Here is a 27,907-nt window from a genome sequence, read left to right as displayed (position 1 = left end):
CCCCCCACCCCCTGACAAGCCCCAGTGTGTGATGTTCCCCTTCCTGTGCCCATATGTTCTCACTGTTCAACTCCCACTTATAAGTGAGAACATGTGGTGTTTGGTTTTCTGTTCCTGTGTTAGTTTGCTGAGAATGATGGTTTCTAGCTTCATCCATGTCCCTGCAAAAGACATGAACGCATCCTTTTTTGTGGCTGCATAATATTCCATGGTGTATATGTGCTACATTTTCTTTCTCCAGTCTATCATTGATGGGCATTTGGGTTGGTTCCAAGTCTTTGCTATTGTGAATAGTGCTACAGTAAACATACAGTTGCATGTGTCTTTATAGCAGAATGATTTATAATCCTTTGGGTATATGCCCAGTAATGAGATTGCTGGGTCAAATGGTATTTCTGGTTCTAGATCCTTGAGGAATCTCCCTACTGTCTTCCACAGTGGCTGAACTAATTTACTCTCCCACCAACAGTGTAAAAGCATTCCTGTTTCTCCACATTCTCTCCAGCATCTGTTGTTTTCTGACTTTTTAATGATTGCCATTCTAACTGGCATGAGATGGTATCTCATTTTAGTTTTGATTTGCATTTCTCTAATGACCAGTGATAATAAGCTTTTTATCATGTTGACTGCATAAATGTCTTCTTTTGAGAAGTGTTTGTTCATATCTTTTGCCCACTTTTTGATGGGGTTGTTTTCTCTTTGTAAATTTGTTTAAGTTCCTTGTAGATTCTGGATATTAGCCCTTTGTCAGATGGATAGATTGCAAAAATTTTCTCCCATTCTGTAGGTTACCTGCTCACTCTGATGATAGTTTCTTTTGCTGTGTAGAAGCTCTTAATTAAATCCCATTTGTCAATTTTGGCTTTTGTTGCAATTGCTTTTGATGTTTTAGTCATGAAGACTTTGTCCATGCCTATGTTCTGAATGGTATTGCCAAGGTTTTCTTCTCGGGTTTTTATGGTTTTAGGTCTTATGTTTAAGTCTTTAATCCATCTTGCGTTAATTTTTGTATAAAGTATAAGGAAGGGGTCCAGTTTCAGTTTCCTGCATATGGCTAGCCAGTTTTCCCAACATCATTTATTAAATAGGGAATCCTTTCCCTATTACTTATTTTTGTCAGATTTGTCAAAGATCAGATGATTGTAGATGTGTGGTGTTATTTCTGAGACCTCTGTTCTGTTCCATTGGTCTATATATCTATTTTGGTACCAGTGCCATGCTGTTTCAGTAACTGTAGCCTTGTAATATAGTTTGAAGTCAAGTAGCATGATGCCTCCAGCTTTGTTCTTTTTGCTTAGGATTGTCTTGGCTATCTGGGTTCTTTTTTGGCTCCATATGAAATTTAAAGTAGTTTTTCCTAATTCTATGAAGAAAGTCAGTGGTAGCTTGATGGGAATAGCATTAAATCTATAAATTACTTTGGGCAGTAGGGCCATTTTCACAATACTGATTCTTCCTATCCATGAGCATAGAATGTTTTTTCATTTGTTTGTGTCTTCTCTTGTTTCCTGAGCAGTGGTTTGTAGTTCTCCTTGAAGAGGTCCTTGTAATCCCTTGTAAGTTGGATTCCTAGGTATTTTATTTTATTTTCTTTGTAGCAATTGTGAATGGGAGTTTCCTCATGATTTGGTTCTCTGTTTGTCTATTATTGGTGTGTAGGAATGCTTGTAATTTTTGCACCTTGATTTTGTATCCTGAGACCTTGCTGAAGTTGTTTATCAGCTTAAGGTGTTTTTGGGCTGAGATGATGGGGTTTTCTAAATATACAATCAAGTCATCCACAAGCAGAGACAATTCGACTTACTGTCTTCCTATTTGAATATGCCCTATTTCTTTCTCTTGCTTGATTGCGCTGGCCAGAACTTCCAATACTATGTTGAATAGGAGTTGTGAGAAAGGGCACACTTGTCTGGTGCCAGTTTTCAAAGGGAATGCTTCCGGCTTTTGCCCATTCAGTATGATATTGGCTGTGGGTCTGTCATAAATAGCTCTTATTATTTTGAGGTATGTTCCATCAATACCTAGTTTATTGAGAGTTTTTAGCATTAAGTGGTGTTGACTTTTATTGAAGGTGTTTTCTGCATCTATTGAAATAAACCAACTGGCATCATAATGACAGGATCAAATTCACATATAACAATATTAACCTTAAATGTAAATGGGCTAAATGCCCCAATTAAAAGACGAAGACTGGCAAATTGGATAACGAGTCAAGACCCATCGGTGTGCTGTATTCAAGAGACCCATCTCATGTGCAAAGACACACATAGGCTCAAAATAAAGAGATGGAGGAATATTTGCCAACTAAATAGGAAGCCAAAAAAAAAAAAAGAAAAAAAGAAAAAAAAAAGCAGGGGTTGCAATCCTAGTCTCTGATGATACAGATTTTAAACCAACAAAGATCAAAAAAGAAGAAGAAGGTCATTATGTAATGGTAAAGGGATCAATGCAACAAGAAAGGCTAACTATCCTAAATATATATGCACCCCATACAGGAGCACCCAGTGTCATAAAATAAGTTCTTAGAGACCTACAAAGAGACTTAGACTCCCACACAATAATAGTGGGAGACTTTAACACCCCACTGTCAATATTAGATCAATGAGACAGAAAATTAACAGGGATATTCAGGACTTGAACTCAGCTCTGGACCAAACATCTCATGAGAGTTCATGAGATGAAAGGGGAAGGGAACAGTATTCCAGGCAGACAACAGCATGCAAAAAGACTCTATATGTTGCCATAAAAATTTGAAGATTGTCTTTCTATTTTTGTGAAAAATATCATTGGTATTTTGATAGGAGTTACACTGAATCTGTAGATTGCTTTGGTTAATCATATTATTTTAACAATATTAATTATTTCAATTCATAAGCATGGAAGATCAGTTTGTGTCCTCTTCAATTTCTTTCATAAGTGTTCTGTAGTTTCTTGTAGAGATTTTTCACATTGGTTAAATTTATTTCCAGATATGTTGTATTTTTTGTAGCCATTTAAGGAGGATTGCCTTCCTGAATTCTTTTTCAGCTAGTTTATTATTATTATTATTATTTTTTTTTTTTTGAGATGGAGTCTTACTCTGTTGCCCAGGCTGGAGTGCAATGGTGTGATCTTGGCTCACGGCAATCTCCGCCTCCCAGGTTCAAGCAATTCTGCTGCCTCAGCCTCCCAAATAGCTGGGATTAGAGGTGCCCGCCACCACGCCCAGCTAATTTTTGTATTTTTAGTAGAGACAGAGTTTCATATGTTGGCCAGGCTGGTCTCAAACTCCTGACCTCACATGATCTACTCACCTCAGCCTCCCAAAGTGCTGGGATTACAGGCTTGAGCCACCATGCCCAGCCCAGCTAGTTCGTTTTTAGCATGTAAGAAAATGACTGATTTTTATGTCTTTGCAACTTGTTGTATAGGAGATAATATGGGCAAACTATTCACCCGATAAAGCACTAACATCCAGAATATACAAAGTACTCAAACAACTCAACAGCAAAAAACATCCAATTAAAAATTGTGCAAAGGCAGGCCGGGCGCGGTGGCTCAAGCCTGTAATCCCAGCACTTTGGGAGGCCGAGATGGGCGGATCACGAGGTCAGGAGATCAAGACCATCCTGGCTAACACAGTGAAACCCCGTCTCTACTAAAAAATACAAAAAGCTAGCCGGGCGAGGTGGCGGGGGCCTGTAGTCCCAGCTACTCAGGAGGCTGAGGCAGGAGAATGGCGTAAATCCGGGAGGCGGAGCTTGCAGTGAGCCGAGATCCGGCCACTGCACTCCGGCCTGGGCGACAGAGCGAGACTCCGCCTCAAAAAATAAAAAAATAAAAAATAAAAATTGTGCAAAGGCAAAGGTATGGAACCAGCCCAAGTGCCCATCAATCAAGGAATGTATAAAGAAAATGTGGTGTGTGTGTGTGTATGTATATGTATGTATGTGTGTATATATATGTATATATGTATGTGTATGTATATACATATACACACACACACCCACACCATGGAATACTGCTTGGCCATAAAAAGAAAAAAAATAATGGCATTTGCAGCAACCTAGATGGAGTTGGAGACCACTATTCTAAGTGAAGTAACTCAGAAATGGAAACCAAACACCATATGTTCTACTTATAAGTGGGAGTTAAGCTATGAGGATGTAAAAGCATATGAATCATACAATGGACTTTGGAGTCTCAGAGGAAGGCTGGTAGACAGGAAGGGATAAAAAGCAATACCCACATGCAAAAGAATAAAATTGAACCCTTATCTCACACTATATACAAAAAACCCTCAAGATTGAAACAATAAAACTCTTAGAATAAAATGCAGGATAAAAACATTTCTAAACATTGGACTGGGAAATGATTTCTTGCTTATAAAACCAAAAGTATAGGTAACAAAACCAAAAATAGACAAGTGGGACTATATCAAACTAAAAATCTTTTGCACAGCAAAAGACACAATTAACAAAATGAAAGACATTTGATGGAATGAGAGAAAATATTTGCAGACCACATATCTGATAAGCGGTTAAAATCCAAAATATATCCCTACAACTCAATAGCACATAGAAGCCATTTAAAAAATAGGCAGAGGACCTAAATAGGAATTTCTTCAAAGAAGACATATAAATGGCCAACAGGTATATGAAAAAGTGCTCAACATTCCTAATCATAAGAGAGATGCAAAGCAAAACCACAGTAAGACATTATTTTACACCTATTAGGAGGGCTATTATCAAAAACACAAAGGAAAATGAATGTTAGTGAAGATGTGAATAAAAGGAGATCCTTTTACACTCTTGGTGGAAATGTAAATTGGTGCAGACACTACGTAAATCAATACAAATGTTCCTTAAAAAATGAAAATAGAATTACCATTTATTCCAGCAATCCTACTTCTGGGTGTAGATTCAAAGGAATTGAAACCTGGATCTTCAAGAGATATCTGCTTTCCCATGTTCATTATAGTGTTATTCACAATAACCAAGATATGGAAGTGATCTGAATTTCCATCAATAGATGAATGGATAAAGAAAATGTGGTATATACATACAATGGAATACTGTTGTCAAAGGACACAATTACAACAGATTTGGTTTAAAGATATTAGTTGGTTTTTATTTGTGATTTTAGGATCAAACAACAACTCATTCTATAGAATAGAATGGGTGTTCCCATAAGCTGTGCAAAGAAGTTTGACTTTATAAGCAGAAAAGTGCTGAAGAATGCAAAACACAGGGAACAAAAAACTTAATTGGTCATTTGAAAGTTAATTTCCTTGTAAAGGTTAAAGCAGAAGAGCCTTCTTATTATACTAGGTAAAACTGGCCTGTCTGGGGATTAGGCTTTTATTGCTCTCTTTCTTGATTTCACGGAAGATCAGGTAACAACTTAGTTTTGTCTCAATGGCATGGAACTTAGCATAAGTGACTCCATTTTGGTTTGGTTTCTTGGGCCTAGTGCAGAAGCTCAACCTAAACCAATGCCTCCTATAAATTTTATTTAACACCCTTCACCCTTAAAAATGAGGAAAGGATAGCACTGCCATTTGTGACCTTATGGTTGGCCCTGAAGGACATTAGGTCAAGTAAAATAAGCCAGACACAGGAAGATAAATGCCATATGATCTTGTTTATGTGTGGAATCTGAAATAATTTGTAGAAGCAGAGAGTAGTACAGTGGTTACCAGAGGATGAGAGGAGGAAGAAATGGGGAGGTGTTAGTCAAAGAGTGCAAAGTTTCAATTATGCAAAATAAGTAAGATCTGGAGATCTGTACAACATAGGGCCTATGAATAACAATACTGTATTATATACTTAAACATTTTCTAAAAAAGCAAATCCTATATTATGTGCTTTTACCACAAATGGGGGTGGAATGAAACTTTTTGATGTTATGGATGAGTTTATGACACTTACAGTGATGATGGTTTGATGGTATCATGGGCATATACTTATCTTTAAACACATAAAGTTGTACACATTAAATATGTACAGCTTTTCATGTGTCAAGCCTATTTGAATAAAACAGTTGAAAAGAAAAGAAAATTCATCCTCCAGGGGTGGTCAGCTGGTATTATATTAGAAAGACCATAACTCTTCAGATCTTAATCATCACCAGAGGCTTTGAAAATTAGCACAGAGAGCCGGGCGCGGTGGCTCAAGCCTGTAATCCCAGCACTTTGGGAGGCTGAGACGGGCGGATCACAAGGTCAGGAGATCGAGACCATCCTGGCTAACACGGTGAAACCCCGTCTCTACTAAAAAATACAAAAAGCTAGCCGGGCGAGGTGGCGGGCGCCTGTAGTCCCAGCTACTCGGGAGGCTGAGGCAGGAGAATGGCGTGAACCCGGGAGGCGGAGCTTGCAGTGAGCTGAGATCCGGCCACTGCACTCCAGCCCAGGTGACAGAGCGAGACTCCGTCTCAAAAAAAAAAAAAAAAAAAAAAAAGAGTGAAACTCTATCTCAAAAAAGAAAAGAAAAAAAAAAAAGAAAGAAAATTAGCACAGAGAATGTCAGAAATGGTTTTATTGGTGAAATGAGAGACTTGCTAGTCACGTGATGCATATCAAAATAGATTCTCAATGGTAAGATTCAAGGTATTCAAGTTTGAGGAATGGGGTATCATCAAGGTGCTCCCCACCTGTGGATGAACAGGTTGTAGGAATCCAGTGAGACCCATGGCTGTGCCTGTAGAATGGCACTGAGGTACCATCTACAGACAGTCTTGTTTCCAGCCACTCGTTAGGATGCTTTCTGGTTGCCTAATGCCAAGGCATGAGGGTCCTACATCTGAAATAGCATTACTTATCCCTCAAGAGAAATTTCTAGTCAAGAGGTAGAATCCATCAAGCTCACAGTTGTATGAACTGTCCTGGGCCTGCTTTCGAAATAAATGTTTAATAAAAGGTCAGGTTTTGTCAATGAAAAAAAAAATGTACAGTTGATTCATAAAGAAGCCAACTCTCATCTAAGTAGAGTTTGTGGTGACTGAGTTGAAAAAATAGATGTAGTGCCATTTGCCATTCATGGGCACTTTTGTACTGAGTGAGCCAGTTCATTTGAAGCTTATCATACAGTAGACTCTTATTTATCTAAAAATATTAGCTAATGAAAGATCAGGGAAGTTACACCTTCTGTTTGACTCACACTCCTGTCTCTACCACCACACATTCCCATTGTTTAAAAACACAGGAGATGATGGAAAGTATTCAGTAAGAGAATTCAGATGGGCACAATTATTCCTTTGATGATTGGGAAGACCTGTGTAAGTCTTCAAAGACTCACGAACACCAACAATACCAGGTATTGCTGCAGCAGAAGAAATAATACCCTGGTAGAGATGCTAGGCTGATTCTAGAACCAGTGCTGGAAGTTGCTTTATATAAATTAACATCAATTACCTTATCATTTAGTCAATTTCCCCTCTTTTGTAAAAGTGTCTAATGGGAGGAATGATTTTCTAGTTGTGTATTAAATTGAGCTTTGCGCCCGTTAAGGTTCTGTGAACACAGTCATTTAGTGCTGTGTTAGTGACACTCTTCTTCTATGGGACGGGTTATGGGAGACTAGTTTTTAGCCATCTGTGAAACAGAAAATCCAGTTGATCCAGTGCGTGCACCACCAGAGTCCCTTAAGGATTACTGTCAGAAGTTGTCATTCTCCTTTAAGTTCACATTAAGAGGAAACTTGAAAAAGGAAAATGATGAAGATGTTTTAGGATTTGTGACCATGGGGAATTTTCCATCTTCATTTCAAACGGCTAAAGGTAGGCAATGGGAAAGATCTTGTGCTGAAGGTTATATGGGCTTTGTATCTTCAAGCTGAATCCCACAAGTTAAGCCTCCAGTTTGCAAAACACTTGGGAGACGAGGGTCCACCCTGCCTGGATTGCCAACTCTGAGAGTAGTTATTTAGAAGGCCAAGGCTGTTAGGTTTCTTCTGACTTTATATGGCAGTCTCAAGACACCTTTGCCGTGGCCCGGATGAGCTTGCTTGTTTTGTTTAATTTTATTTTATATTTTGACCATTTAAGATCTGAAGAGAACTTCTCAGTAATTCTAGATGTTAGGATTTGAGTAACTTCTTATTGATTCAGATCTGCTCCCAGGAACTATGCTGGGGTGGGTGGGGTGGTTGTCAATGGCAGTCCCCTTTGAGCTGCAGGGAAAGCTCAAGAGAAAGAAGTGAACACTGGCCTGGTCAGTCTATAATTAGTGCAGATGGAATTCATTGGCTCATACTTAACGAAAAGAATATCCAGGCAGCCAGGAAGGAGGAAAGAACAGATTTTGGAAGACAGCAGTAGCTCTGCAGCACCAGGGAAACCACAAGTGGACATAGGTTCTAAGGGTGCTCAGATGCTGGGGAGTAGAACCTGGAAAAAAATCCCTTAGTAGATGACAGCCCCGGTAGGCCCTTTCATAGGCTGATTGTATTTGATTAACTTTATCTTGTTTTCATTTACTTATGCTCATATCTATAATTTCCCCTTCTTGGGATTATATTGCATATGCTGTTTTTGTCATGGACACTTTCTCTTTCCCTCCCTCATCTCCATTCCTCAGAAGTTGCTATCCTTGGTGCTAAGTCCACTCAAGAGGGAAATACAGATCTGGAGCTCAGAAGGGCTGTCTGGGCCAGAGTTGTAGTTCACCACTGGCTCTGCACTAGAAATTTGAGGAGTTACATGTAGGTTTTGTTTAAGATATTATTGTATGAGCCTAGACATATACCTTTTAAATAAGATTTTTATCGAGATAATTGTAGATTCACATATAGCCGTAAGATATAATACAAAGAGATCTCATGTACCCCTCACCCAGTCTCACTGAATGATAACATCTTTTAAAACAGTAGTACAATATCACAACCAGGATGTTGACAATGATACAATCCCCTGGTCTTATTCAGATTTCCCAAATTTTACTTGTACTTGTGTGTGTGTGTGTGTAATTAGTTTTATTGCAAGTATATTTTTGTGCATCCACTGACAGTCAATATACTGAACAGCTCCAGCCCCACAAGAATCCCTGATGTTGATCTTTTAAAACCATACCCACCTCCCTATCATGCCCTCATCCCTCCATCCTAACCCTTGGCAACCACTAATCTGTCCTAAAATTTCTAAAATTTTGTCACTTAAAAATGTTATATAAATGGAATCATAAAATGTGTAGCCCTTTGGGATTGACTCATTTCACTCATAATAATTTCCTGGAGAGTCATCCAAGTTGCTGTGTCCATTAAGAGTTTGTTCTGCTTTATATGATCAAGTAATCTTCCACGGTATGAATGTATCCTTCACTGGTTGAGGCAGATTTGGGTTGTTTCTAGGTTTTAGCTATTATGCATAAAGCTGCTACAGATTTTTATGTGGACATAAGTCTCCATTTCTCTGGGATAAATGCCCAAGAGTAAAATTATTGAGTTGAATGGTAATTGAATGTGTAGTTTTATAAGATACTGCCAAGCTGTTTGTTAAAACAGAGTGCCTAGACTATTTTATATTTCCACCAGTAGTATATGAGTGATCCAGTTTCTCCACATCCTCAACAGCATTTGGTGTTGTCACTATTTTTTTATTTTAGCCATTCTGATAGATACGTAGCAATATCTCATTGTGGCTTTAATTTGCATTCCCCTGATAACTAATGATGTTGACTAACTTTTCATGTGCTTTTTTGACATCTGGATATCCTCTTCAGTTCTCTTTGTGTATTTTCCTTGTTTTTGTATTGTTATTCTTAAGTTTGGAAAGTCTTTTTATATTATTGATACTAGTCCTTTGTTAAATATATAGTTTGAAAATATTTTCTCCCGGTAGGTAGCTTGTCTTTTCATTCTCCTCAAATGGGCTTTTTCTTTTTAGTAGAAGCTTTCTTGAGATATAATTTGCATACAATTCACTATTTTAATGTGTACAACAATCTGGTGGTTTTTAGCGTGTGCACAGAGTGGTGCGACCACTACCAAAATCAATTTTAGAGCTTTTTATCAATCCAAAATGAAACTCCAGATTTCACATGGGCAGAGAAAATAACTGTAAATTTGATGAGGTCAAATTTATTATTTTTTTCTTTTATAGACTGTCTTAGAATTCGTGGCCTAGTCCTTCATCCCAAATATTTTCTCCTATATTTTATTCTAAAATTTTTTATAATTTTATATTTTATGGTTAAGTTCATAATCCATTTTGAGTTAATTTTTATATAAGAAGTAAATATTAGTTCAAGGGTTTTTTTTTAAGTTTTTTGCCTGTCAATTCCCAATTACTATAACATCTTAGTTGAGAAGATCATCCTTTCTCCTTTGAATTGCTTTGCACATTCGTCAATAATCTGTTACGCATCTTTGTGGGAGTCAATTTCTGAGTTCTCTGTTCTGTTCCATTAATCTATATGTCTATGCCTCCTAACTTAAGCTTTTTATTTTTATTTATTTATTTTTTTATTGTTTGAGATGGAGTTTCACTTTTGTTGCCCAGGCTGGAATACAATGGTGTGATCTCAGTTTACTGCAACCTCCGCCTCCCGGATTCAGGTGATTCTCCTGCCTCAGCCTCCCAAGTAGCTGGGATTACTGGTGCCTACCACCACACTAGGGTAATTTTTGTAGTTATGGTAGAGACGGGGTTTCACCATGTTGGCCAGGCTTGTCTTGAACTCCTGACCTCAGGTGATCCACCCACCTTGGCCTCCCAAAGTGCTGGGATTATAGGCATGAGCCACCACCCCCAGCCACATATTTTTAACTTACTTAAAACAAGCAAGTGAGTTTATTTCCAAAAGACATTTAGCAGTATGTACCACCATACCTGGCTAATTTTTTATTTTTAGTAGAGACGGAGTTTCACCATGTTGGCCAGGCTGGTTTCAAACTCCTGACCTCAGGTGATCTGCCCACCTGGGTCTCCCAAAGTGCTGGGATTAAAGACATGAGCCACTGTGCCTGGGCTTAATTTAAGCTTTTAAAAATGTAATGGACCTATTGGGGAAAAATGGAGCTAGTAATATCTGCTCTCTTACCCCTAGGTTGTTAGAAGAAGCAACTACTATGTTAAAGGCATTGGCGCTGTGAGCTGTAAAGCAATATCTGAATGTAATATATTACTATTGAGAAGAATATAGAGATGTCACTCATTCCGCCTTTATGTTTTTTCAGCTTATCTCGTTGGCATTCTTCAATTTTTATATTTGTTTTCTGGGAACTATGATGAGTGAGTTACTGCTCAATTAGGGACATGAGAATGGTCCACTGTATGGAAACTTTGCAGCAAAGTTAGGATTCCTGCCCAGCCTGTATTTGCAGACGTTTTGCAGGCTTGCTGGATTCCTCTCATCATCCCAGCTTGTGTAGATTCAGAAAGATAAGATGATTTTTGTAGGACTCAAACAAATTTACAAGAAAAAAACAACCCCATCAAAAAGTGGCAAAGGATATGAACAGACACTTCTCAAAAGAAGACATTTATGCAGCCAACAGACACATGAAAAAATGCTCATCATCACTGGCCATCAGAGAAATGCAAATCAAAACCACAGTGAGATACCATTTCATACCAGTTAGAATGGCAATAATTAAAAAGTCAGGAAACAACAAGTGCTGGAGAGGATGTGGAGAAATAGGAACACTTTTACACTGTTGGTGGGACTGTAAACTAGTTCAACCATTGTGGAAGACAGTGTGGTGATTCCTCAAGGATCTAGAACTAGAAATACCATTTGACCCAGCCATCCCATTACTGGGTATATACCCAAAAGATTATAAATCATGCTGCTATAAAGACACATGCACATGTATGTTTATTGTGGCACTATTCACCATAGCAAAGACTTGGAACCAGCCCAAATGTCCATCAATGATAGACTGGTTTAAGAAAATGTGACACATATTCACCATGGAATACTATGCAGCCATAAAAAAAGGATGCATTCATGTCCTTTGTAGGGACATGGATGCAGCTGGAAACCGTCATTCTCAGCAAACTATCACAAGGACAGAAAACCAAACACTGCATGTTCTCACTCATAGATGGGAATTGAGCAATGAGAACACTTGGACACAGGAAGGGGAACATCACACACTGGGGCCTGTCGTGGGGTGGCAGTAGGGGAGAGGGATAGCATTAGGAGATATACCTAATGTAAATGATGAGTTAATAGGTGCAGCACACCAACATGGCACATGTGTACATATGTGACAAACTTGTATGTTGTGCACATGTACCCTAGGGCTTAAAGTATAATTTAAAAAATAAATAAATAAATAAGAAAGATAAGATGACTTTAATAAGCAAAATGTGACATCATTATAAAGGAGAGCTGATATCCCCTGGTCACTTGGCAAATAGAAATAACTTAGAATTGGGCAGTTTGGAATTATCCAGGCTATTCTGAATTCTCAAAAAGCTAGACGTTCATTCTTCTCTCCACACATTTGTTCATCCTGCTTACTCAGTTGGCTCTCCCTTCTCCTCCATCTAGTTGCATTCTGCACATCCCAAAAGACCTGCTTACCACCCTGAGAAGTAAAGCTATTCCATCTTGTTAGGAATAACGCTCAAAATCCTAAGGAAATTCAACACTCAAACAAAGGATTCTTAGCAAAGCAATTTTACTTCTGCGCAGAGGGGTGCCTCCTTACCCAGTCGCCATGAGAGCACACCCGAACAAAGGGGCACGAGAGCCTTTATTCCTGAAGCAAGTCCTGTCCCTTACCCTTTCCCCATTGGCCGGGGTCAGGCTGTACAATCTAATCCCAGTTGGCTAAACATTTGTGTTTTTTTAGATAAGGTGGGCACATAAAAGAAAGCGGAGAGGAAAGGGGAAGGGGCGTCTGTGATAAGCTAGAAAGTCCTCTTTCCATATAAGGAAAGGAATGTTAGCCGGTACTGATAAAGCCTGGTATTGTGGCATGGCCTGGGCATCTAACAAAGGCGAAAAGGAAAAAAAGGAGAAAAAAGGAAAAAGGAGGGGGTACTATGAATTAAAGAATAAAAGATTGATCGGGTTATTTGAAGAGAAACCTCATCATATCCCACAATCTGCTTCTCTAGATAGTGAGTCCCTTAATGTCAGTAAAGTTGCTTTTACTCATCTCTGTAATTTCTGAGCCTGGCATGGCAACAGGAAACAAACAGGTGCTCATTGAATTCAGTTTACCTTGATCTCTTTTTCCCTTTAAATGCCTCTCTTCGCTCTTAGTGACATTTAATCATTTATCATTTGTGTGATTCTGTTTCTTACGTATGACTTTTGTCTTCTCCAATAAACAAGAGAATATCTTGAGATTAAAAGGCCATTATTTGTACCTTACCTTTCCCCAGAGAGCCCGGCAGTTTCTGAATACATACACACTTTATGCCTAATTAAATATCACAGTTTAAGTATATTGAATTCATTATCACATTTTTGAGAAGAGGACATTCCAGAACTCCTATTTTTAAAGACTGGAGGCTTTAAACCACATGTTAGAGAGAAGTTAGAGAGGGAGATATGTAATAAAAAGCTTTTTTTCTTGGGCTAACAAGGAATTAATGGAGTGAAAGAATTAGACAACAAAATTTAGATGCTTAAAATGTATAGTCCAAAAAAGCAAGCTGAACTGTGAAGAACAGCATTTCACATTGACCATATTAAGCCAAAAAGAACTGCCTAGGAGACTCTAATAGCTTCAAGGGGGCAGAAGTGGGCGGAGGCCCATAGGTGAAGCCAAGACTGGTTTGTCAGTATTGATAACATCACAGAGGTTATGAAGCTTTAGTAAATATCTCTATTGAAAAAGTCAACTCAAACTTGAGCCTTTACATAGTTTTTCTAGTCTTGAAAGCAGCCTCCCAGTGCAGACTGACTTCCCTTCCTTTGGTTTTCGTGGAAAGCCAGCTGCATGATGTCAGGAGACTCTTGCTGCCCTTGCCAGCTGTGACACTATCCCTGACCTCCATCTCAAATTAGATGAGGGAACAACCAATCACGCTGCCATCAAGGATCCAGTTAGGGTCCTGGAAAAGAATCTTCAACTTGTGTTATTGTCAAACCTCATTTAACTGGAATGCTTTGGACAACTGAAAGGTTTTGGACAATGGAATTTCTGGCTAATTATAATTTGTTAATTGACAGTCGGAAAACCCTGATTTCGATAACTCCAATTACAAGTACTGAAACATTAACACCTTAATAATCACGTTAGTGATTGTGAATCAGTGATTAAGGATTGAGTTTCTTTAGGGACACTATGGGACTTGTCAATGCAGCGATTAAAGTGCAGGAAATTGGATGAATCTATTCAATTCGACATCCACCATCTACCATGGAAGTTACTTTTTTAGAAAGTTGTTTTAAAAGTTTTTGGTGACATATACATAACGGAAAATTTACCTTTTGAACCATTTTTAAATGTACAGTTCAGTGGCTTTAAGTATATTCTATTATTAGACAACTATCATCACCATCCATCCCTCTCCAGTTTTTCCATCTCCCCAAACCCAAACTGTGTACAAATTAAACAATTTTTCCCATTTCTCTTTTCCTCCCCCACTCCCATCCTCTGGAAACCAGAGCTCTACTTTCTGCCCCTGTGAACTGTACTACACAAGGTACCTCATGTAAATGGAATCATACAGTATTTGTCCTTTTGCAACTGTTTGGTTTCACTTAGTATAACATCCTCAAGATTCATCCATTTTGTAGTATGTGTCCAAATTTCCTTTGTTTATAAGGCTGAACAATATTCCATTGTATTGTATATATGACATTTTATTTATTTGTTTATGGACAGGAAGTTACTCTTTAAATCTCTATGTCACAATTTACTGATCTCTCTCTCTTTCTATTTCTTCCCCTCTCTCTTTAAAAAAGAGAATGAAAAAATAATTGATAAAAATTTCTTAATTGAATTCTGCTTTCTTGTCACTTTGTTCTAGTGGGTGAGGAACTAGGCAGCCATTTCACAAGGTGAGGGTGAGGATAAAACAGCCAGGCTGGTTAAAGACAAGGCTGTCCCTAATCAGAATTAAATAAACTTGAACTGAAAACAAGAGGAATTAGAGTTTTGATCTATTATGGACTTCATCTCTTTAGTGCAGACAGGACTGAAGAAAACAGAATAATAATACCGTGACTTTACTATGTGGCAAGTAAGGTGCTTGACTCCTTTCTTACAGCAATTATGTGAGTCTGACTTTAGATAAAATACTAAATAACTAGGAGACCCTAGATGGATATCCAAGTGTCTTGAGCTCTAAACCAGTGCTCTACAATACAAATATGTGAGTCACAATGCAAGTCACATAAGTAATTTTCAACATTCTACTAGCCAAATGAAGAAAAGGAAAAAACAAGTGAAATAAATGTTAATACTTTTCCTAGCTCAAGATAATCCAGAATATTATTATTTCAACATGTAATAAATATACCTTATTAGTGTGATAGTTCACATTCTTTTTTATCATATCGAGTCTTTGAAATCTAGCCAGCACATCTCATTTTTTATACAGCACATTTCAAGCTTCCATGGCTGCATGTAACTGGCAGCCACCATATTGGTCTGGACTTCCCTAGACCAAAGTGTTCTTTCTTTCGCCAGAAAGTGTGTTCATGTGGCTCTCTGTGTTCAGTCTTTCCCTTTATACTTTATATGTCAGTAGTTCCTTAATAGAAATGCTGGCTCTGATTTTCTAACCTTTTTACCTGTCAGGTACCATCATAGAAGAATGGCTGGCTTATTACCAAAAGGGTAGGAAGCCTTATTACCAAAAGGGTAATTTTTCTCTCCTTGATTTTGCATGTTTCCCTAGGTCTACTTTTCTGCCTTTTAAACAACCAAGAAATCAGTGAAAACTCAAATTGCATAGGTTTATCTTTCTCAGTAATTATATAGGTTACTGTGTGATTGCTCTTGCTAGAGGAGCAATTTAGATAGTTGGGAGAATAGCCCTTAGTTTGTATGTTATGAGGTCAGACATTAATAAAAGAATTGGAGACGAAATTTGAATTTTTAAATTGCTTTGGGCAGTATGACCATTTTAAGAATATTGATTCTTCCTATCCATGAGCATGGAATGCTTTTTCATTTGTTTGTGTCATCTTTGATTTCTTTGAGCAGTATTTTATAATTCTTGTGATAGAGATCTTTCACCTCCCTGGTCAGCTGTATTCCTAGGTGTTGTATCCTTTTTGTGGATATTGTGAATGGAATTGCATTCTTAATTTGACTCTCAGCTTGGATGTTGTTGGTATATAGAAATGCTGAATTTTGTACATTGATTTTGTATCCTGAGATTTTGCTGAAGTCATTGATCAGATCTAGGAGACAGTGGGGTTTTCTAGCTATAGAATCATATCATCTGCAAACAGAGATAGAGTTTGACTTCCTCTCTTCTTATTTGGATACCTTTTATTTCTTTTTCTTGACTGATTGCTTTGGCTAAGACTCCCAGTACTATGTTAAATAGGATTGGTGGGAGTGAGCATCCTTATCTTGTTCTGGTTCTTAAGGGGAATGCTTCTAGCTTTTGGTCATTTGATATGATGTTAGCTGTGGATATATCATAGGTGGCTCTTTATATTGTATGGTATGTTCCTTCAATGCCTAGTCTGTTGAGGATTTTTAACATGAAGGGATGTTGCATTTTATCAAAAGCCTTCTCTGTATCTATGGAGTTGATCTTGTGTGTTTTGGTTTTAGTTCAAACAGAACATTTTAAAAGCTGAATGAATATAAATACTATTTTTATAATAAGTTGGCATGTAGGACATTGTATTTTTATGAAATTAGATAATTAGAATGAACTGTAAATATGCTCATGTGTACGCAGGTATGCAATAAACCTGTATATATGTAAATATAGCCATATGTAAATATGATCTCTTTCATGTTCTTTAAAATTGAAGTCTCATCAGTATGGAATTACTTTGTTGCTGTCTGTTGAAAGACAGAGCAGATGGTTTCTCAAGGTCTCTATGATATATTCTCTAATTATACAGAATTTTCACTCTTGACTTTGAGCTTGATTATTGTTGACTCACCAAGTTAATATTTGTCAATCTGGGAGTATGGGAAGAACTTAAATCTATTTATGCCCTGCAGTCAAGTTGGTGAAATGAAATATCAAGCAGTTATGTGTGAGCTGGGTGTAGCAGTAACAGAGATATTTGAATTGCAGGCTTCCGACTAACAGACTTGCTGACCCTTTGATGACAGTGGAGAGAGTGTTACTAAATAAGCAGTCCAGTGGGAATCACCCAGAATTTTCTTGTTTCATTTAAAAGTACATATGAGGTTTCCAAGCATAAATAGTGTCCACTTTCCCTCTCAACTAAACCTTGGTACCTTCAGTTCTCTTAAGAAGATACACATAGGACTCATGGGACTATTTTCTCCAGAACAAGAGTAAATATGTGACTTCTCTGAAAATACTATTTTTGGAAGCCATTGTGGGAAATCAGTCTTATTCCTATGTTAACAGACTGAAGGTAGTAAAAGAGAACTCACTGTTTATTTATACATAATCAACTTGCTGATCTGAGGGGACAGATCGAATGCTGTCACTTGGAGATGAAAGCAGTTCACTCCTAGGATTACAGACTCTGAGAAGAGATAGTGCCTCCAAACATGAAGGGGAGAGTTAAGTCATCATGTCACTTACTTAGAATAATATGGGTTTTGGCTGGCAGAAAATCCCACATAAGACTGATTTATTTAAAATATTGTTACTGAGTAGAAGGAATTATTCTAAGTGCTGGGGGTAAAAGGAGTGAACAAAACAGATAAGACAGCCCTCTTCTATTCAAGTTGAAAAATACTTTTATTTTTCTCACATATAAATGGAATTTGGAAATAAAACATCCCAGGTTTTATCTCCACAATCAGGAACCCAGGATCCTTTTATTGTCTGTCTTCTATATTATTCCATCTTCTTCAATATCTGGCATCCATTTTGTTGAAACCATCCACATTCAGGCCAGGAAGGAGGCAAAGGAAGAGAAGGGGCTCTGCCTTCCCTTTAAATTCTGAAAGTTACATGTAGCCCTTCCCCTTGTGTCTTATTGGTCAGAATTTAACTGCAAGGGGGGCAGGGAAATTTAGTCTATATTCTAGGAAGCCATGCACCCAGAAAAAAAAGAGGAAGAGAGGAAGAACAAATATTGAGGACAACTGGCAGTCTAACACAGTCATCATAAAGGAAGGCACAAATTGCCTCAGGCATGTTCACTGTTTGACCTAGTAAGTTTTAAGGACTTGATACAAACAACAGAGAAGGGTCTGGGCCAGTGGGGTAGGGACACTGAGAGGGGGCTCACCTTAGGATAGTCCAGATCTATTTAGACAGCACTAATTCATCTTTTATTCTTAGGTCAATAGTTAGCCTTAGGTTGGTGTGAACGTTAAGAAAAGCCTCTCAAGCAGTTTGCACTGTATTTATTGAGCACATACTATACTTGTAGGTCTTAGTGAGAAACTCTAAAAGTGCTGCCAGGATGTGTAAGGAGGTATACGTGGAGTTCCAGCATGGTCTTGTCTTTGGAAGGTCCTGCTGAAGCTCAGGACCAGCCCTAAGTAAATGCTAGCATGACTCCCTGCTTGTCCATCACCTATCTTTCCACAGATGGAAGATAACTCCGTTTCCCAAGAGACCTCTCTTCCATGTCTCACCTGCTTCCCTAGTGGCTCTATTTAACTAACAGTATTTCTGGTCCGGCAAGATGGAAACTGTCCTTAAGACCAGGGAGAACCCTAAGAAGAAAGCATTGTGTTCCCACTCTATGGTTCCTGGATAAGACTTTGCTCCCCTTCATTTCCACATAGATCATCATAGAATGACAGGCTTATAATATGAAAAGACTTTAGTATTCATTGAATCTCACTTCCTTCCTGAGCTAGTATCCCCTAAAAGTTGTATTTTTTTCAGCGATATTCCTCAGAACACTAGGTATTAATGGGACCTCTAAAAACAAAGTGAGACTCATTGTCTAGAGAGCTTTGTAAACACGTACTAAATTTCCCAGCAGGAGAGTCACAATATAAGTAGTCTTTCTTTTACAGGCTGGTAGAAACTTTATACCCTACATGAAATGTAACTGTGCAGGAGTAAACTCTTTTTGAACCCTTACAGCAATGGCCAGCTCACCATTGAGGACATGGACATAGAAACTGTAAGAAATGTTTTGGGAGGCTTGGGTGAAGCGTGAAAGTCCCTGAGTTATTCCCCAGTCCTCAGTCATGAAGCTAAGGGAGGTGTGTCAGCAGAGTTCTATCGATGTCTAAGCATGCTGGGACTCATTATCCACTTGGTTGATTACTTCATTTTTTGTTTATTTTACTTCTGCCCCCAGAAGCCTCCTCCACATCTGGTCTTCATTGTGAGAAATGCATCAGCACATTTCTATGAGAGAGTGTGGAACGGAAAAGTGTGTGGGGTCAGACCTCAAATCAGTGGAATTACTTTGCATTACAAATGTTAAATAGATAATTAACAAAATAATAATGGATTTAATATTAATGTAATGGATTTAGTATAAATCTATTATTATATCTAATATAAACATATAAATAACAATGGATTTAATATAAATTCATTATAAATTCTCGACTCGTTCAGATTATTGACTCTCTGGAAAGATCTTCAAACATCCTTTTTACTTACATTTGATGTAATTATGTTGGTATTTTGGGAAGAGTCATGTGTCCCAAATGATCTGCCATTTCCATCTTTTTGACGTATTCTGAATGAAGTGAGTGCAGTGTCAGGCAGGACCATCCAGCCTTTGGGAATACATCTCTTTCTTTCTTTCTTTTTTTTTTTTTTTCAGGTGCTTATACTTTTTATCCATACCCTTAAGCTGCGATGTACTTGTTTTGGGGATCTAGCCGTTTCTAATACTTAGACTCAGGTTGCTTGCTTTCTTTCTTTAAAGGCAGCTATTTATACTTCAACAGTGGCCAGTTTTGAGAAATGGATAGTCTATTACTTAAGTGTAAAAAAAATTCTTTGTTCACAGTTAGCGAGGTAAACTTTTTGTGGAGTAAAAATGAACTTCCTACGGAGACCCTTCAAATCTTCCCAAAGCTGGCCTGGGGAGTTGGGCCCCTCGGGCTGCTCAGCCGTTGTTGCTAATGGATGCACACACCTGCACTGGTGTTCGACTCTGCTGGGGAAGGCCACAATGACCTGCCAAGAAGAGGGTCTGGGTGCAAGTGTGTGGTAGCCCTAAGTAAATGCTAGCATGCAGCAGATAGCTCACAATTATGCCTTGGCAGTGGAAAGGTGTGTTTGCCCAACTCAGAGAACACTAGAACTAGAAGAACCCCAGAGATGGTGTCACCTGGTGGTTTAAAGATGTGCCATATGGAATCCCCTTTGGGGCCACCCACCACACCCCATGACCCCAGCAACTTTGGGGTTCATTCTTTTCTTTACTTTTTGCATAATCTTTGTATGAAGGAAAGGTTCCATGACTCACAAAAATAGGAATTCAATTCAGTTTCTTCATTAGACAGGGGAAGAGATAGTAATATTTGTCCAAGGTCACAGGTGGTTTGGGCCAGGCCAGTAGGCATGGGGAGTGAGCAGCTATCAATAGTGGGCCTGGATAGGACCTATTAGTCTTAAGATGCTTTCCTTCTTTTTTCCTGATACCATCTCTCCAGCCCTCAACACTGGGTCCACAACATCTTCCCTGAGTAGAACTTGTCTGAGTTATATAAAGAACAGGACATTGTCTCCAGAAATCTAGTATCAAAAGGTCACCTACCTCCTACTGCACTCCTAGACAAATGTCCTTCATGCATTGTTGAAGACTGGTGGGGACCTGGAGGACTAGAACTCAGCTGGTTTGGGGTCCAACTTCTTCTATAGATGATTTTTTTTTTAGTTGATCCTTTCCATTCCTCACGCTCAAATTTTTAGGCAGGTGATCCCGGAAATCCCATCGCCATCTCCATGCTGCTAAGTTAAATAAGATTCACACTAACCCAGCTAAAATGCTGGTCCTGCTGCTTACTGGCTATGAGACTTTGAATAAACTCTGTAATCTCTCTGGGTCTCAGCTTTCTCATTTTAAAATGGCAATAATATTTACTACATGTTTTTATTGTGAGAATTAAGATAAATGATCAAATCCAAGAGTGTTTAGCACCAGTTGGGCTCTTGATAGGCACTGGATCCCAGGTGGCTGTTAGTGGCTGTGTTGCTGTGTTGCTGCCCAGGTGTCATGTTTCAGAAACCTTGCAGAGGTGGTGACAGAAAGGTGGGACAGTTAGGGTACTAGGTCTCACTTGTCTGGAAGCTGCAGTGTGGGCTGGAGAAGATCAACTTGAGAAGGTCATCTTGGGAGAAGCTGGACCTCAAACAAGGCAGTAGTAATTAGTGGCCAATTTCCAGTTAGTGGTCAACCTGCATTGACTGGGCAGAAATCCTTCTCTGTTGGAAATCTGATATAAGGCTGTAGAAGAGAATCCAGATGAGGGAAGGGTTGGGCTGGAGGCAGAGCCTTGAGCAATTTTCTAAGTAGAATAGGCAGCCTCCTTGCTCAAACTAGAAACTACTGGCACGTTAAAAAGCACTCCTGAATGTACTGGAAACTTTGTAATTTCCGGAGTCTTCCGCCATCTGTGTTCACTTTCTTTGCTCCCTAACACTACTCCAGGTTCCTCCGTGTGGCTTCATCAAGGCATGATCCTTGCCTGGCTGCAGTGGACACGGACTCAGAGATCAGCAGTAGGTGAAGGCTCTGCTACCTGCAAAATCCCTAAAGAGAGAGAGCTTTGTGAAGAGCTGCCTGCAGTGCTTGGGGAAGGAAAAAGTACTCAGTAAATTGCATTTTCCAGGGATCTTCTAGGACTTCTGTTCTGTTAGTGCTCAGGTATACTGAACACTTCAGCCAATGCCAGACAGACATCTGTACTCTGTTAGCTTCCATGTGGGAAAGTCAGTTCTCTGTCCTCTCTCAGCACTGGAAATTTTCCTTACTTAAGCTGCCCATTTGACTGGATTTCTCTGCTTGAAACAAGCACGTCATGGTCTCAGTGGGGATAATTCCTTAAATGAAAAAAGTCATCAAATGGAAAAAATTGACAAACCTGGCAGTTCTTCGTGTGTGGTTCATACATTGGTTCTGATTCATCTTCAGTTCTTCGCTTGTGCATTTGGTATTTACTGGGTGCCACTTTTGCCTGTTATGGTATTAGGATTGGGGCAAAGGCCAAAGAAGATGTTTTTCTAGCCCTTTAGTTGCTTAAAACCTAATTAGAGAGCCCCTTAAATAACAGGAAATTATGGCAATATAAAAAGTACTCGGATTGAAGTGTGGCCAGAAGCTATGCCGGCTGAGAAGAGGGGTCTCTAAACGCAGTGGTGTGTATGATGGGGAACAGTGAGGCGAGCTTCCCAGAATCATCAACCCCTCACCTGACCCAAAGAACTAGCTGTCTTTGTCATCAGCTTTGGAGATAAATGTGTAGGGCTGGTTTCTCGTACTTTCTGAAATTGCTTAGTAGAAACAATTCTTCCATCAAATCTGAGATTTCACTAGAACTCTGCAGAGTCAGTCTACATATATACAGTCCTCTCCCCCAGCTCAGTCCTGTTAAGACCCGGTTCAGATCCTACCACTTCCGCAAAGCTTCCGGCACTATCTATAATATAACTGATATTTCTCTTTGGGAATTACTTGAACCCCAATGATGACAATTTTTCTTGTGTTCATGTCTCATCACCCACAAGTAGATTGGTTGTTGCGTAAAGTCAAGGATCACATCACCTACTTCTTTGTCTCTACTCAGGAGAGTAATTCGGGCCTTGCCCAGAAAACCTATTGTATAAATGTTTGTCGTTGCTATAGTGAAATCACACAGATGACTGAATCTGTCATTTACTATGTGACTTTAGGAAAATTACCTAATCTTTTTGATCCTCAAGTTCTTCATCTATAAGATGGTGATCATAAGAGGGCTTATCTCATAGATTTGTCAGCACGGTTAAATGAGGTATGGTGCTATGTGCTTAGTATAGGACCTGAACTTTAATAAGTGCTTAATGTAGGTTTTGTTGAAAAATTTTAAATAGATAACATGCCTTTAGCAGACCCCGTCTCTCATTTCCACATTTCCTCCTATATGACTGTTTACTACTGAGTAACTACCTATTTGCTGGAAAAATGAAAGTAACTTGGACTTTAAAGATGTCTTAAAAAAAAAAAAAAACTCGTGTCTTAGTTAGCTCAGGCTGCTATAACAAAATGCTATAGACTGGGTAGACTGGGTGTCCTAAACAGCAGAAATTTATTTCTCACAACTCTAGAGACTGGAAGTCCAAGGTCAAGTCCAAGATCTACCTCTCTCTCTCTCTCTCTCATATATATACATACACACACACACACAGTGCCTATATAGAGAAAGAGAAAGTAAATAAATATATGTATATATATTTTCAGTGCCTATATATATATATATAGAGAGAGAGAGAGATGTATATATCTTCCTGCTGTGTCCTCATCTCTCTCCTCTCTCTGAGAGAAAGAGAGGGCTCTGATGTCTCGTCCTTTTCTTATAAGGACACTAATCCCATGATGGGGGCTCCACTGTCACAAGTTCATCTCAGCCTAACTGCCATCTAAAGGCCCCACCTCCAAATACCATTACCTTGGGGATTAGGGCTTCAACATCTGCGTCTGGGCAGGATGCAAACATTGAGTGCCTAGCAACTCTCTTTGTCAACACTGAGGGATAAAAGGTAGAAAAAGGGGAGAGTAAAGAAGAAGTAAGTAAAGAAAGACAGGACTAAGGGAAGCAGAGAAACTACTTCTTTTTTCTACGTATTTCTCACCTATGACAGCTTCCTGCTAGCACCTAACAGTAGATCTCTGAGGGTGAGGACAGAGGTGCAGCCAGGAGCACCGGGTTCTGCTTTAATGAGGGGCTGTGCACCGCACAGTCTTTGCCTGCTGAGGTGAGCTGAAGCCTCTGTGAGGGGACCGGCACCCAGGGGAGGGAGGCTGAGCCTGCAGGGGCCAAGGGAGAAGAAGGGCTAAGGCCCCAAGGGCTTTGTGAGGGCACTGGGTGAGAAAACTGTCTGCCAGTCACCCTCACACACAAGCTCAGGGCGGCACGGAGTAGCCTCCTGGTTACAGTAGACCTGTCCCCACCCAGCAAGATAGGAGGGGCCTGAGAGAAAGATGGGACCGAATCCACATTGTCCCAATTCCTGTACTCAACCCAACCTGTAACAGCCCTTTCAGAAAACACCAGCCCATGTGGGCTCAAAGGGGGCCGGCTGCTTGGCTTATCCAGAGACATCTGAAAGCAGATAATGGTTTGAAAACATTCACGTGAGATTCAAAAAAGAGACAAAAGGCTGATGGGAGAATGAGGGAGGGGGTTTCAGAAAGTTAGAAACCAGTGATAAAATCTTGATATTTCTTACGGAATTCATGCTTCCCCATGCAAAGTGAGTGGAGAAGGAAACTAGAAAATGGTTCCATTCAGATGAGGGGTTAACCATCTCCCCGTTTTTAAATCTTCACAGGACTTCCCTCCAAAGTTTACGTAATCCCGGATTATTTCTCAGAAGTGTTATATCAAAGTACAGCATTATTATTTTGAAGTGAAACTCACAACGCTAAGTTTGAATTTATTTAGACCTATGATGATGTTTCATTTATTTTGTCAATATCACCAAACGTGTTCTAACTTCATATGGGCAGTGAAACTGAGGAACCAGGAAAGGTTACACACAAATCAATGTAAGCAACTCCCACAGCCTAGAGAGCACCAGGGGAGAGGGCAGGATATGGTGTTAGTTGTCCCAACTCAGGTTCTGAGGCCGGGCCCCAGGAGGGGGTGTAGTTGTAGATGTTTCAGAGAACAGGACCAGAACTAACAAGGAGGAATGACAGAGAGGCAAGTTTCAGCTCAATGCAGTCGAGAATTTCCCAATAGAACAAGATGCCCTGTGAGTTGTTGAGTGTCCCCTCCTCCTGCTGAAGTATTCAAGTTCAGACTGGATGGCCATTACCAAAGATTAGGAAGGGAACATGAGGTTTGCCACTCTGCTTTGATGTTCTGCCCCTGCCAGGGGCCCAGGGTGCAGATGAGAGAGAGGCAGGAAGTGTTTGTGGCTGTGATCCTGATAGGAATCTTCAAAGACCCAGGCGCTGCCCCTGTATCAGCCCAGGCTTCTTTCTTTACTCTCTTCCGGTCAACCTGTCTTTCCTCGGCACCCTAAGCCATTCTGAGCCCACTGGAACTTTTTACACTTGACTTCCACTTGGGTTAAGTACTTGCTTCCTGATGTGTGAGGTAGCCTTTTATTCATTTTGGTTTTGAACAGACCTCTTTCAAGTTGGAACGTGCTCCCTACTTACAGTATTCTGGGATTTTAAGAATGATTCCGAGAAGCTACTGTCTGACTTTCTTTATCATTCTATAGCCTCTCCAAGATTTCATCTTCCAAACCATGACCCTCATATATCAAATCATTTTCATACTAAAATCTGTCAGTCACCTTGATAATTTTGCTGTCCTTCTTTGGATCTTTTCCACCTCTTTTTGTGCCATCTTCAAGTGGAATGCCTGGAACCTTCTGCAGGTTTTCAGCTTATATATACTACAGTTTTATACGTGTTTACTCTGTAGGAAACAGTGTGGTGTATATTTTTAAAAATGCATGATTTTAGGGCATAGAAAATACTGAGTCTTTTACTGACTGATGGGCTGCGCAGCTTTGGGAAAGTTATTTAATCAGCCACTTTGAGCATCAGTTTCCACATTTGCAAAATGGAGAGAAGAATATGTACCTTAGTTATTCATGAGGATAAACAATGTGGCATTTAAAAGCCTGGTATATTGCCTTGCACACAGTAGGCACTGAATAATTTAGAGGAGGAGAAGAAAGAGAAAGTTCCCATTGTTGGTTATGTCTTTTCAATAGTGGAAGACATCATTTAATGTAGTAGGTAATAAACATTTTTATAAAGTACTTTTTGAACCTCTCTGTAAGATTCAAATTTCTCTTGGTCATATTCGTTTAAATTGGTCTATTTCAGTCATGTATGTAAAGACATTGCATTTATATTATGAAAGTAGATTAAACTTATGGCCTTGCATCTTTACAAACATAAGTAGATAATATATGAGACATATACAGTGTTAGACCATTGTCCTCTGTTTACTGTTTAGATAGCGTTAACATCTCCCAGAAGCAAGAGCTATGGCGGGAGAAGTGGGAGAGGCACAACTTGCCAAGCAGAAGCCGCTCTCGGCGTTCCATCAGCAAGGAGAGATGGGTGGAGACACTGGTGGTGGCCGACACAAAGATGATTGAATACCATGGGAGTGAGAATGTGGAGTCCTACATCCTCACCATCATGAACATGGTATGCCATACTACATGGGGGCTGGGGCAGCTGGTGAAGAGATGTCATTAGAAATGCTTACATAGGGCCGGGCACGGTGGCTCGTGCCTGTAATCCTAGCACTTTGGGAGGCCAAGGTGGGTGGATCACGAGGTCAGGGGTTCGAGACCAGCCTGACCAACGTGGTGAAACCCCATCTCTACTAAAAATACAAAAATTAGCTTGGCATGGTGGCGGGCGCCTGTAATCCCAGCTACTCAGGAGACTGAGGCAGGAGAATTGCTTGAACCCGGGAGGCCGAGGTTGCAGTGAGCCGAGATCACACCACTGCATTCCAGCCTGGGCAAAAGAGTGAGACTCCATCTTAAAAAAAAAAAAAATGCTTACATAAATAAGAAAGGCCTTTCTTTGGTCCTTTTAACTTATTTTTGTAAATATATATGTGAAACTAGTACCTGCCTAAGGATGAATATGGATGAAAATTCAGGATAAATTAGTCTTTCCCTTAAAATTGTATATCCTGGGAACATTTTATCATTTATTAGTTACATATTTCTAGTAGGTATTTACCAAGTGACTCAATCCTTTTCGTGCAGCTTTGTCTCATCGGTTTATGTTAGTAAACCAAAGGGGTAAACTGAGGCAAAGAACTAGAACATAATTTCCTCAAAGTAGTTAGTAATATAATTGGAATAAAGTTAATGACTCCTAATTTAAAGCTTTCTATTTGCATTATTGATGTTGTCTGCCTTCAAGAGGATGTTAGTCCTATTGAGATGGGAAAAGGTATTTGCCTGAGTAACTGATAATAAAAGAGGAGAATACTGTGGGCTGGGTTAAGAAAAGAAAAATGTTAATCCCTCAGACACACAGCCAAGCAATCACCCTGAAAGATTGTCTTTAAATATTGTAATGTGGAATGAGCCATGGGCACATTTCACTCTTCTTAGCACACCACCCAACGTTTCTGACCTATAAGAAAACCTTTATTTTATGTGCATTACAATGCTATTGTCTCCTCTGGTGTTTGTTTATTATCTCTTCATGTGGAGCTAATGGTTTTCTATTTCTGACCCTAGGTCACCGGGTTGTTCCATAACCCAAGCATTGGCAATGCAATTCACATCGTTGTGGTTCGGCTCATTCTACTTGAAGAAGAAGAGGTAACATTTTCCCTTCACTATTCTGCTATATATCCTCACACTTCCTACCTCCTTTTTTCAGGGGAGTTCTTGGTAGACAAGAAAGAGGGTATCAGAAAGTGTTTGGAAGTCCATTGAGAAGGAAAATATTATTTCTGTGTTATTCTCTTGGGAATTCAGTGATACTGAGAGGGATATGGATATAGATATGGATAACATTTCCAAAATATTCATAGTTGGAGTCTCTTGACAGTCATTGCATCTAATAACATAAACATAGACTCACTGCAGTCACCAAAGATGTTCTGCAAAAGAAATAGACTAAATCACGACATGGTTGGATGGTTTCAGTAAAAGGTAAGAAAAACATGGAAATGTTGAACCTTTGATACTATTAATTTACTTCTTGCATATTTAACACAAG

General features: G+C 39.3%; 1 protein-coding gene across 3 annotated transcripts in view; it reads left to right on the top strand.

Annotated features, from left to right (window-relative positions):
- The window catches only part of ADAMTS12 (ADAM metallopeptidase with thrombospondin type 1 motif 12), a 377,858-nt gene that overhangs the window by 194,333 nt on the left and 155,618 nt on the right, over nt 1–27,907 (top strand). For all 3 annotated transcript variants that reach the window (XM_050793804.1, XM_050793805.1, XM_050793806.1), the window contains exons 4-5: nt 26,166–26,362; nt 27,421–27,504. In XM_050793804.1, the coding sequence (XP_050649761.1) occupies nt 26,166–26,362; nt 27,421–27,504 (281 nt within the window). The remainder of the gene's footprint in view (nt 1–26,165; nt 26,363–27,420; nt 27,505–27,907) is intronic.

The sequence above is a fragment of the Macaca thibetana genome, chromosome 6, assembly GCF_024542745.1.
Source record: "Macaca thibetana thibetana isolate TM-01 chromosome 6, ASM2454274v1, whole genome shotgun sequence".
NCBI lineage: Eukaryota > Metazoa > Chordata > Mammalia > Primates > Cercopithecidae > Macaca > Macaca thibetana.
The sequence above is the reverse complement of the archived record's forward strand: the minus strand, read 5'-3'. Positions and strand labels throughout refer to the sequence as shown.